The sequence below is a fragment of the Mobula hypostoma genome, chromosome 7, assembly GCF_963921235.1.
Source record: "Mobula hypostoma chromosome 7, sMobHyp1.1, whole genome shotgun sequence".
Taxonomy (NCBI): Eukaryota; Metazoa; Chordata; class Chondrichthyes; order Myliobatiformes; family Myliobatidae; genus Mobula; species Mobula hypostoma.
The window spans coordinates 83346318-83359085 of record NC_086103.1 but is presented as its reverse complement, the minus strand read 5'-3'; the positions used below and the strand labels follow the sequence as shown (position 1 = coordinate 83359085).

Below are 12768 nucleotides of genomic sequence, written 5' to 3'. Positions count from 1 at the left end.
ACGCCCTATCTCTGATTATACATAGAATGGCATTCTATTGTGCATTCAGAAATAAGGTACTACAGGTCTTTTCCTGATGACCAGACATATAGTTTAGGGTCCGATGGATTTGTGATCAGTTGTTTCTGACATTATGAACACTCTGCGAAGATGAAAAACCCCCATGATGTCATGATCACATCTCATTATTGACAAATGCAAATGGTCAAACTGAGTCTCAGATTTCTCTAGCTTCATCTTCGGAGGCTCACCAGGGCTAAATCTGTAGCCCTCCTTCAATAGGTCCCAGTACCTTCACATGTGTTAACATATTAACTCAGAGAGTGCTTCCCTTAATGATAAGAACATCATTACCAAAGACATTCCATAGATGTGCTGTTATGACTCAGGGTCAGGTTGTGGAATCTATGTTCCTTGTCCTACACTTACAAGGATGTTACCTAGCTTGTGAAATTGTTACTGCAGAAAGTTTAACTAAAAATAGCAAATCCAGCATTCGTTAATGACTAACTAGAGAAAGCAAGGACATATTGTTACTCTCTCTTCCTTTGCATGGGGCAATGCCTTGTTCTGATTCTTCTTATGTCTAACTACCTCAATGAATCCAACTTCCTGCACAACTGTTGGCTGAGGAATGAGCATTGACTAGGAAACCAGAAAGAATTTCCGTACTGCTCCTCAAGATTCTCTCTGTCCAATGAGGCAGTAATATTGCATTTACTAAAGCATTCAGAAGCAAGCATCTTGGAGAACTATCCCCAAAGCACAGTTGTAGGAGCATTGGTCTGTGAGGTGAAAGAATGATCTTTGAGTTGGGACTGGGCAAGTGAGAATACATTGGATTGGAAGAGGCAATGGGAGTTTGTAGACCCAGCCAGATCCATCATGGGCACAACCTTCTCCATCTTCAAGAGATGGTACCTCAAGAAGGTGCCACCTATCACGAAAGATCCTCACCATCCAGGACTTGTTACTGTCCTGAAGGGTGGAGATACAGGAGCCTAATGATCCACACTCGACAATTTAGCAACAGTTCCTTCCTCTCCACCAGCAGATTTCTGATTGGCCCATGAATCCATGAACATTACCCCATTATTATTTTTGTTACAGTATTTATTATTGTAGTTTATAATAATTTTATTTTTTTTTCACAGTAGTGATACTGCAAAACACTAAAAACAATAAGCTAAGTCATGATAATGAATCTGATTCTGATTCTGATGAGTTGGTACATCTTAACCCAGGAGGGAGAGAAAGAAATAGAACAAATACAAAATAGGAAGATAGCAGAGTGAAAGCCAAGAGTGCTGTTGGTGTATCAGAATTATTAAATGTGCCTGAATCTAGACCTATAATGGTATTTGGAATTTTGTCCTGAAGTTGAAGATTGTATTATCTGGTGATTATGGTGATTTATGTACTTCGTTTCCTGCTATCAACTATCTTCTTTAACACTGATCTTTTCTTTTCTCTAGGACTCAACTCACAGCCATCTTCAGGGAATCATAAATAATTTGCTACGAACTGTGAACCAGACAATTATTAAGATGGGAGGCCACAAACTGGTTGTAAGTACTTTCATGGGGTGAGGGCTAGTTTCTCGGTCTATTTTGTGTGAGTGATCTCTGCTCCACACTGCATCTCAAAGGCATCATGTATTCAACAGGCTTAGTGCTGTCAGTGAAGCACAAGGTGATTGGTGATCCTTGGAAGGCTCATAAACTGAACAACTCTTGTCATATTATGGTACTAAGTTCTGGAGAAGATCACATTTTCCACCATCTCTGCTACCGATAGGTCTGACTGTGCTGTAGAAGACTAGTTGGTGATAGGTGTAATGTGGTTGCTCCATTTTTCTTATATCTATCATGAAGCGATATGCTGGGTAAATTAATGAGTGCACATGGTAGGCTACAAAGTGAAGTTAAAATGTTCCCTTGAAATGTTGGACCAATGTTTCTTATTCTCTTCTACAGCTGGATAGATCCTATGATACTGATAAGACCAATATTCAAAGACGCCAACTTTTCAATAGCTGTCTAATAAAGAAAATGGAAGCTTTATTGCTGCACACTGTTTCCATAGGAACAGCTCACATAGAATTACTTCTTGGTACTTGCTCTTGCTGAAAGCTCAGTCTTGAATATAGGGCGTGGGGAGGTGAGAGCTACAATTGCAGATTTATCTGATATTTCCAGGAGATGAACAGAACTTTTCCTCACATAATAAGATGCTTTTTGACAAAATTTTTTGCCACATGACTGTGTATGATTCATTGAGGCTTAATTCCTCATGGGCTACTTAAGCTTTTCCTCGGTGCTGAAAAGCAAGTTAGTTAATTATATCCAAGTACCTTGACACAGGACTAAAGGTAGACAATTATACTTTTGGCAAAGTCCGGATGAGGGCCATGTCAGGAATCATTAGTCATTAAGCTGGGACTGTGTTTAACATGGCATGCTGACCAAGGACAGTGTTTAAAGTCAGGAAGTTAGCTCCAACCCTTGTGTTAACCTCAGACCTTACTTCAGCCTTGGGTCTTTGGAGACATCACAGGGTTAGGCTGATTGGCAAGGTCATTGCATTACCCTGGCAAAGCAGGAACATCTTAAAATGATGTTGAAATATCAGATGAGAGCTAGTTGCAACAAAATAAATTTTTCCACCAGACACATAGTTGATTGAAAATTATGCCAGGTCGTTGCCCAATTAGCTGGAGGTCTGAGGGAATGTGGTTTCAAAAATGGCGCTTGAAGATGTCGCACCGAATTTATTGTAGGCTCAGAAAGGAAGAGAGTGTGAATAGGCCATTCAGCCCTTTGAGCCTGCTATGATTCATCAAGATTGTGGCTAAGTGCCATTTCCTGCATTATCCTCATATTCCTGGAGTCTCTTGGCAATTGGAAAGTTATTTGAGTACTGTAAATTACTTCTGGTGTAAGTGGTGGAAGGAGAACCAAAGGTATGTGTGAGAGAGAATAAGTTACAGGAAATAAGTGATATGCCTGATTGATGGGATATGTCTGAGAGCAATGTAGAGTTGATGGACTGATGAAAGGATGCGGTCGGAAATGTCAACTATTCATTTCCCTCCACAGGCGCTGCCTGACCTGCTAAGTTCCTGCAGCATTTTGTGTGTTGCTCCAAATTTCCATCATCTGCAGTCTTTCTTGAAAATTTCCTTGTTGTAGCCATCACATTTGCCATTAACAACCTACTGCTTTTAATATTAATGACACGATTATTCATGCACATATTTCTGACAAGATTGGTAAATCCTTGATGAGAATAGAAATGTGTGCAGCAAATCACAAGGCAATTTGCTTTCAGAACTTGCAACGGATGCTGTTACACTGATAAACCAAAATAATCTGGAAGCATGAATCATTTATTCTTTTCTCCTCTAATTAGACTGAACCTATTTGAACGGTTGACCAGGATAAGCTGCCCTAACTATGGTTTTTGGTCAGGTTGAATAACAAAGATAGCTCAGGCTGAGACACATCAGAATTAATTTGTTCTCTGAGGTTGGAGTTGAAGCCAAAAAGTCACAGCAATTAAGGATGTGAGGTTTGATGTCTCATACAGGAATGCTTAATACTTTCAGCAAAGCATTGGTTTTCAAGATAACAAGCCAATGTACACAACCCAAAGGAGTGTACATTTTCTGGACAAATAGTTGCACGGAACATAACTAATGTGATATGTGCACTGCTCGTGCTGAATACAGCACTGTCACAATCTGGGAATGCATAAACCAGTTGTATAATGAAAGTTCACTGTCAGCTTCTGAACAGTAAGTGGCAATGGGCTGTACGTAAATGCCAATTCTGCCAACAGTGCTCGGATCCAAAGAATTCACACTGAATGCAGATATTTTAAAATGTTTATTCATTTTTCAAGATGTTGGCAGCATTTATAACCCAGCCCTGATACGCCTGAACAGAACAACTTGCAAGGCCATTTCATAGTCAACTACTGTGTCACATTTAGGCTAGACTGGATAAGGGCAGGAGATTTTTTCTCCTTAAGACTTTGATGCGTCAACTAAGATTTTATTACAATCTAATAGATTTATGGTCATCATTAATAAGACTTTCTATTTTAGATTATTAACTGAGTTTAAAAGGGCAATGTTGTTAGAGTTTATTTTATTTAAGTGCTGAATGTTCCTGGCTATTATATGTAAGAAATAGTATTTGATTTGCAAAAGAAATAAATAAAATTTATGGTTTGCTTTTCTCTGAAAACTATAATCTTTAACACTACATCCACTTGCACAACATGCACATTGGAATGCTAGGTGCTTTAGTCACAGTGCCCATTTGATTGTATCTTGCAGCTTCATGATTTTGACAAGTACTTCAATTTTTATATATTCTCAGTTTGCATGTTCTTCCTTTGACCATGTGGGTTTCTTCCAAGTGCTCCGGTTTCCTCCCACAATCGCAAAGAATGCTTTGTTGATTGGCCTCTGAGGGGTAGAATCTAGGATCATTGTTGATGGGAATGTGAGGAAAATTTAAATAAAGCAATTAGTGTGGGATCAGTGTAAATGGGACCTTGATGTTTGACATGGGACGGCCTATTTTTATGCTCTATGACTCTGTGGACACCACAGCCATGTGAGCTGAAGTAGAGAAATGAGAGTTCAGAAGTATATGGGTTAAGCATATGGAAATAGGACTAATTCAATGAGACAACTTGGTTGGTGTGGATGAGATATGCCAAAGGCTCCATTTCTGTTTTCTACAATTCTGTGACTCTTTAACACATTCAAGGTGGTACTTAAAGAGCTAGAAAGCTGAAATGTGTCTAAATGTTCCATCTCCATTTGCACAACTCCAGGATGAGACAAAGACATAGTAAGTGACACAGCAGTAATTGCTCTGGTGTGTTAGTCACAGGTTCCGTCATAAGTATAACTTTGTCACAACTTGGGGGAAAATGCATCATTACAGTGGAGCGCAAACCTAAACCAAAGTTTATATCCAGGGTTTAAGTTTAATTGGGGATAATGGCCGATTGTCAATAGAATGAGCATTTGTTTCACCTCAGCTAGTCATTGTGAAAGTCTGGACCAGTATTATTTCTCAGCCTTATACATATATCAGTCCTAGCCTGCTCAGTGCAAGATGTTCGGGCTAGTGAGCTGTGACCACAACAGCACAATAAAAGACATGACTCCTGTGGAATGGATCCTCGGGCAATATAGAACAACCACTAGTTAAGGTCTTGGTAGTGAGTAGTATAACAAACTATAGATACACTGGGTCTAGGAACAGAAGTCCTCAGCTCAAAAAAACAGTATCCTTTTGTTGATCTGTAAAGCAAGGTAACATGAAATAACTTACCTTTTGGGAACCAGTACTCTTCAGGACTGCTCTTCCCTTGACTTCATGACTGGTTAGAGTTTGACAGATGTCGCTCTTGTTTGAGGGCAAAGAATCAAGTTATACCTCCCGTGAAGTGACAAAACTTGGTTACTTAATGGATTGGTGATTACGCACACTCCTGGACGTATCACAGCCTCAAACACTAGGAAGTCCCAAGAACTTTCTCTGGTGCGCTGGGATTCTCTGATTGCAGTAAAACCAGGCAACTCAGAGATGCAGCTATTGATTATCTATTGCAGTTCAAATGTTGCAGGCTCCAATTCAAGAAGGTGGAAACTGTGAAACTAACCTGTGAATTGGGAATGCCAAGGTGGTGCAGATGATGGAATTGTTGGCTCATTGTACCGGTGATCTGGCTTTGATCTTGACCTCTGATGCTGTCATAGTGGAGTTTGCACATTATCCCTATACCTGCATAAGATTCCTCCAGGTGTTCCAATTTCCTCTCAAATTCCAAAGATATGCATGTTGGTTGATTAATTATCACCGTAATTCACCCCAAATGTTAAGGACCCTTAGCATTGCCAATGATCCCTCCCATCTGTGCAACAATCTCTTTGACCTCCCACCACCAGGCAGGAGGTACCGTAGCATTAGAACAAGAACTGTTAGTGTGGGAAACAGCTTCTTCCCCTGGGCCATAAGGCTACTGAATTCCCTGTCACCATCCAGATCTCACCACTTGTGAAGCACCAGTAGCATTTTACTGTTTACTTTTTAGTGTGTGTCATAAATGCATTTAATGATTTGTTGATTTGTTTGTGGTAATATTACTTTATGTGTCGTGTGTGTGAGTTATATGTACTGCATTGTGCACTTTTGTCTGGAGTATTGGCCAGAAACAATTACAGTCTTCAAATCAGTGAATTTGAATGAATTAAGGACAGTGGAAGTAGACAAGCCAATTGTCTTTGTTCTTGCCATGAGGTTGGAGGATGCTGCCATTTTGTGAATCTGTATCTTCCATTTTGTGAACTGGTTTTGCTTGGCTGAATCATTGTTTTAAAGTAGACACAGTGATGCACCAGATAATCTGCTGGACTAAGAAGTTATTTGAGAGGTGTGCTTTGGTATAATATAATCTGCTGGTTTGTGAGTGGTGAGGTCTGTGTCTGCCCTGAGCGATTCAAGCTGGTTACTAGTTTGGTAACTGATTTAGAACAAAGAGCCATAACTTACCAGTTGTCACTTGTGGAAGAGGGCAATAAGTGAACGCTGGCTTGGACCAGAATCAATAAGAAGTTGACACTACTTAGTCATATGACCTCAAGCCAACATTTGAACTTGTAAGGAAAGTGTATAAAATAAGAAGCTTCAAATGTGAGGCAGCAACAACTCTCTGGAGACTAACCATCATGGGCATGAAGGGCCTTTAATGCTGACAAGTATTCGGTGGGGTAAATTCACGTGCTTTTTAATTGAGACAATAAAGGTACTTGTAAGTAAATACAGATTCTCTTTGTGTGCATAACTAATAATTATTACTGGGGCGTAATTCATATAAAAGGAGGGTGATTTTACGTTGAGGTGGTCTACGTGTGTACGGTTGAATGACAATAAACTGAAATTGAAATTGAAATGTGTGCATGAGTGGTAAAATCTGTAAGCATTTATACGTGGACAATAACATGGGGGTTATGTAAAATCAGTGCAAGTGGGTGCTTGATGGTCAATGTGGTCTTGTTGTGCCATAGGCCTACGAGTGCTCTGCCTAATTCTAAGTCAGGATATTAGAGAGACTGAAAATGACTTTGAGTAGTGGATACATCCTACATAAAATAAAGTTCAAAGAGGTCTATTTTCATTTCACCCAATGGTGTGGAGACTTTCTAAGAACTGAGGGCAGTGGTGTTACATCTTTTTGAAAGATGGTTGAGATAAAATCATTTACACTGATGGTAAACAGACTTCAGCTGCTAATCACAATTCAGTAAGCCTCTGTTAAATTGTAGCCCTCCTTCCTCTAGTCCCCATTTTGACTTTTATCTCTTCTTCCCTGCCTATTACACTCCCCTTGGATCCCCTCTTCCTTCCCTTTCTCCTATGGTCCACTCTCCTCTCCTATCAGATTCCTACTTCACTTGCCCTTAACCTTACCACCCACCTGGCACCTTCCAGCTAGACTCTATCCCCTCACCTCCAAATTTTTATTCTGGCATCTTTTCCCTTCCTTCTCAGTCCTGAAGAAGAGTCTTGGCCTGAAACGTTGACTATCTATTTATTTCCATAGATACTTCCTGCCTTGCTGAGTTCCTCCAGCATTTTGTGTGTGTTTGTCTGATAAACTATGCTGCTGCAAGTGTTTAAAGGACCTGACTAGACAATGATATTCCCACATGACTGAGGATGACCGTTTGCAGTTTAAACACAAATGGTTTTACAGTTTGGGTAATGGGGAAGTAGTATTCAGTGCAGTTACAGGGACATACAAGGTGGTGATGTGGATTGCACAAAACTACATGTATTGCGCCTTCTCTCAGGGATGGCTATAATTATATTGTCATCAGTTTCCATTATTCACGGGGATATATGAATTAATAATTAAAAACATGTTGTCAGGAAGTGTACTTAGATAAAAGAATCTTAGAAAGATTCATGATGGAAAAGTGGATTCCACTATATGGATTTTGATGAAATATTTCACTAATATAGGTGAGGGAAGTTTATAGAAGCTCAGTGCATAAGTCATTGTCTCATCTTTCCTGCAGTAATTTACAGTATTGGTGAGGTTCATTTTTGCAATGATGGAAATCTGCCAGCAGTTTCAGGAATATGCAATGGATCTATAGATATTCAGAGATTGGTGTCTGTCAGTGTTTGCTTTTCCAAAATGGGAACTTTTTTTTGGTTTCCTCTAAGACAATCGGCGGAAATTAGTGAGATAGTGGGAACTTTACAAATTATTCTTGCTCTCAAAAATCTGAAAAATGCTCATTACATTTTTAATGATTGGCAAATCAGTAACTGTGGAGGTCTGGGACGCAGAGTTTGGAAATATCGCAGAAGTAGAAACATTCAGTGTATTTAAAAAAAGTATTGGGATGCACACTTGAATTACTGAAGGACAGGACTATGGACTAAAAGTTGAAAATTGGATTAGACTGGATAGATTAATTTTAGCCAGCACAGATACAATGGAGCAAATGGTCACTGGTCCTATGATTTTCTATTCTATATATGTCATTTCATTCCCTCGGGTAATTATTTCAGAATTTCTAAAAGAAGAATCAGGTCTACTATCACCTCCTTTGATGACATAAATTAGTTGTTTTGCAGCAGCAGGACAATGCAAAGATATAGAACTACCAAAAGGCATAAACGGAGCAAAACAACAGAATAATGTGGTTACATGGACTGTTCAGAAATCTGATGGTGGAGGGGAAAACAGATTCTGAATTGTTATGTGTGAGTCTTCAAGCTCCTGTACCTGTTCTCTGATGGTAGGAATGAGAAGAGAGCATGTCCTGGATGGTGAGGGCCATAGTGATGGATACCATCTTTTTGAAGCACCTTGACTTGAAGATGTCCTCGATGGTGTCTAGAGTTGTGCCTGTGCTAGAGCTGGCTAAGTCTACAGCTCTTTCCAGCCTCTTGGAATCCTGTGCCATGGAGGCTGCATATCAGGCTGTGATCCAATTAATTAAAATTCCCTCCATCATACATACAAATCTCCATAGGAATTTGTAAGAATTTTTGGTGACATACCAAATATTCTCGAATGCCTAACAAAGTAGAGCCATTGCTGTGTCTTCTTTGTGATTACACTAGTATATTGAAAACTGGTTCATATTTTAATTTTAAGAAATGAATGAGGTTTATATTTATCCCAAATATGTGGCCTAATCTATATTGCATTCTTTGTAAATTCTACAAAGAGTCATTTAGAGATTAGGGTTTTCTACCCATACAATTTCTTCAACTTGGTTAGCCTCTTAGCCTTCTGCATGACAGCCCTGTGACTGTACACTGCAGATCCTATGGAGCTGATAGTTGACAATTAATGTACGGAAATGGAAAATTCATGTCACTGTGATCATTAACCCTTAGTAGGGAGTTTACCTGAGCAACACCACAATACCATTCATTATAAAATCCAGGTGATGATATCCTTTTACCATCTCAAGCTTATTACATGTATTGAAGAGCATATTTAATAGGCAACAAAATTATCAGTAGCTGATCTGTAACTCTGTGCATAAAACAAGGTGCTTCTTTCTGGTTGCCCATTGCCATGGTCTTACGAAGGCAAGTTGGCAATTTTATGCAGTGAATGTTTCATTTCTCAGTTTGCCTTGGCCAACGATCTCTGGCGATAGTTTACCAACCACCAGGCGGCCATTTACACTCATCCTATATTAATCCTAGTTTATTTTCCCCTCATTCCTGTCAATTTCTCCAAGATTCTATCATTCACCTTCACACATGGATTCACAGTAGCTGATTAACCTTATAAGCTGCACATCCTTGGTATTTGGGAGGAAACTGACTGACTATATAAAGCCCACATGGTTATAGTGAAAACGTGTAAAATCCAAAATAGACAGCAGCAGAGGTCAGGATTGAATCGAGGTCTATGTGGTTGTGCCAATGTGCTGTATTATGGCTGATGCTCCAGTGGAATTGCAAACAGTGTTCCAGAGCAATATAGCACCCGTAGAGTTCGTTGGGCCCACCCTGTCCAGGCTGATCACCCAGCTAGTCCCAATTTCCTGCCTTTGGCCCATATCCCTCAAAGCCCAGCCACACCATGTCCCTATGCAAATACTTCATAAATGATGTTATTGTATCTATCATAACCAGTGCCTCTGGCAGCTCATTCCATATACTCGCATGGAAAAATATTGCCTCTCAGATCTCTTTTAAACCTTTCTGCTCTCACACTAAACCTATGCTCCCAAGTTTTGGATTCTGCTACCATAGGAAAAGGACTGTAACCATTGACCTTATCTATGCCTCACATAATTTTAAACACTTCGTTAAGGTTGCTTCTTTTTCTCCTACGTTCCAAAGAATAAAGATCTAGCCTGGCCCACATCTCCCTATAGCTCAGGCCCGCCAGTCTTGGTAACATCCTCATAACTCTCTGTTTTTTCCCCTGTCTTTTATGTAACAGGGTGACCAAATCTGTACACAAGTCTCCAAGTTCCTCTTTGGAATGCTTCTCTGGTGTATGTTAAAGATTTGCTTAAAAAATTCTTGAAATCCAATTTTCTAACCACACATTAGTTCAGCTCTTGTATGTATTTTCTTCTCCTTTGGGTTTGGCGCAGTGCTATAAAGAATTAAGAGTGTATGTTACATTACCAGCATATTTAATGACTGGTAATGCTGACGAATATTCTGCTGATACCTTGTACAAATTTGTAAAGGTCCGCACCACCAAGGTTATTAATTAATAAGCTGAGGTCTGATACAGGGACACATTACTGCAGTGTAATTGTTTTGCTCATATACAGACAAAAATGTCACTGCATGCCCAACAAAGTTCATGCCAAAATGCTTTGAGATCTTGACATGATCAAGTGCTTATTGTTGGTACAAATATTTATTTCTATATGTTGATCAGCAGAAATAGATACTCCATTGTGAAAAATGAAAAGCCAAGTTAAGCTAAATGAAAAGTGAAACATTTTTAAAAATATCATTGCTTGTATGTATTTTACAATTATATTCAATGCCGTACAAAGAGAACTTTTACTCTAGTACAGACAATATACAAATGCACAGTACTTCATGTGCCTGTCATACAAGTGCTACTCTCATTTAGTGAGGTAAGACACATATCTTACAGGATCACATGCAATTATCAATTTTTACTATTTCACAATTTTCAGAATAGACTTTCATACCTTCATCTCTAACAATTGGTAGCATCTTTTTTATTCCCTTTTACAAATTCATTCCCATCTTTTCTACAGGGTTTCATTGCTAATAGTTGACTGTTCTTTTCCATTGATGTATTCGTCCTCTGGTACCTCGTCACTTGTCCATCTTCATGTGGGGATGTGAGTCTCAGTAGTTGTTGATCTGTGGATGAGAGGGAAAGGAGAGCACAGTCCAGCTCAACTCTGCTCCACCTTGACATCCACAAACACTGCATATTCCTGCAAGTATTATTGGCAAGAGCTCAGGAACAGCAGCCAACCTGATCTGAGTGCTCCATATCAACTTGGATATACTTTGCTTGCAATCTGTATGATGGACATCACCTGACTTCACCTTGGTTTAGGATTGGGGGAATATAACTTTATTTAAGTTCCATTTCAACTTCTGGTTATTCAATCTAATGTAAGTATTCCTCTTTTGTTAGTTACATTGTTTACTGGCATGTAGGTAACAACATATTGACTGTGCTGCCATGAAATCTCCTCAAGTCCATGAATCTGCATCCCTGATTTTGAGAAGCACCGAGTATTATTCTTCATTTCTTCTTACATTTGCTAAGAAACTGGGTAAAACTCACATCAAACAATCTATTTTTACCTTGGTTATTTGTACTCTCTGGTAGACTCAAGTAGTTCTACAACCTTGGCAGCACTTACATTTTTGGGATAACTCTTCCAAGGTTTTGTTTTCACAGATCTGGGCAGGTCACAACCACAAGCTTATTGAATGGGGATTCCTGTCTAAATTCTTCACTTTCTTGCTGAACTTGTATTGTTAATGAATGGATCACAGTCCATACTGTGTGCTCCTCTGAACTCCCTAAACTCAAGTTACAGCTATATTTCTTCAATGTGCTCTTACCTTGCCTAGAGTTTGGAACTTACCTATTTCTTTGATAAATGCAAACAGCTTATTATTCCTCCTCACTTCCTTGACCTTTCTTTTATCCCAAGCTGTTCGTTAGTAATTATAGGCAATAACAGGACCAAATACATCTCTTTCATCTGGGATTAGACCACTTACAGTATCTTCTCATTTTTTATATATAAGTTCACATAGTATGGTACTGGAAACAAATCACATTTACAGAAATACCTTTAATATTTTTGCATAGGACTGAAATTTCCTGAAAAATTTCAAGAAGAAAAGAAAGGAGCACAAAATCTGAAAAAAAAAGGACTGTAAGATTTCCCAGCATATGAATTAAAAAGTCAGTGTAATGTTCAGATAGCCCCGTTTAGGTCTATTTCTGCAATTTGTTACCTTGTTAGCATGGATTATCATCAATTACTTCAAAAATAATGACATAATTTTTAAAAAGTAATGTCTTTTCCCCTTTAACACTATAAAGTTGAAATGTTTATTAATTTGTAAATAACTGTTACTTTGGAGTGCTGACTTCATTTTTGCTCAGTGTACTTGTGTACAGTTCAGAGGAAGCTAACGTGATCAATCAAGGATAATGATACGTGGAACATCGGAAGAA

General features: G+C 38.9%; 2 protein-coding genes across 3 annotated transcripts in view; one reads left to right on the top strand and one right to left on the bottom strand.

Annotated features, from left to right (window-relative positions):
• LOC134349413 (dedicator of cytokinesis protein 2-like) overlaps window positions 1-12768 on the top strand; it is a 732270-nt gene that overhangs the window by 367171 nt on the left and 352331 nt on the right. Inside the window, exon 27 of the mRNA XM_063053680.1 lies at window positions 1476-1568. Coding sequence (XP_062909750.1) covers window positions 1476-1568 — 93 coding nt within the window. The remainder of the gene's footprint in view (window positions 1-1475; window positions 1569-12768) is intronic.
• The window catches only part of LOC134349414 (protein INSYN2B-like), an 85655-nt gene continuing 83827 nt past the window's right edge, over window positions 10941-12768 (bottom strand). For both annotated transcript variants that reach the window (XR_010018664.1, XM_063053685.1), the window contains one exon: window positions 10941-11423. Coding sequence is in view for 1 of the 2 variants with exons in the window: in XM_063053685.1 (XP_062909755.1) it covers window positions 11390-11423 (34 nt within the window). In the remaining variant the exon portion in view is untranslated. The remainder of the gene's footprint in view (window positions 11424-12768) is intronic.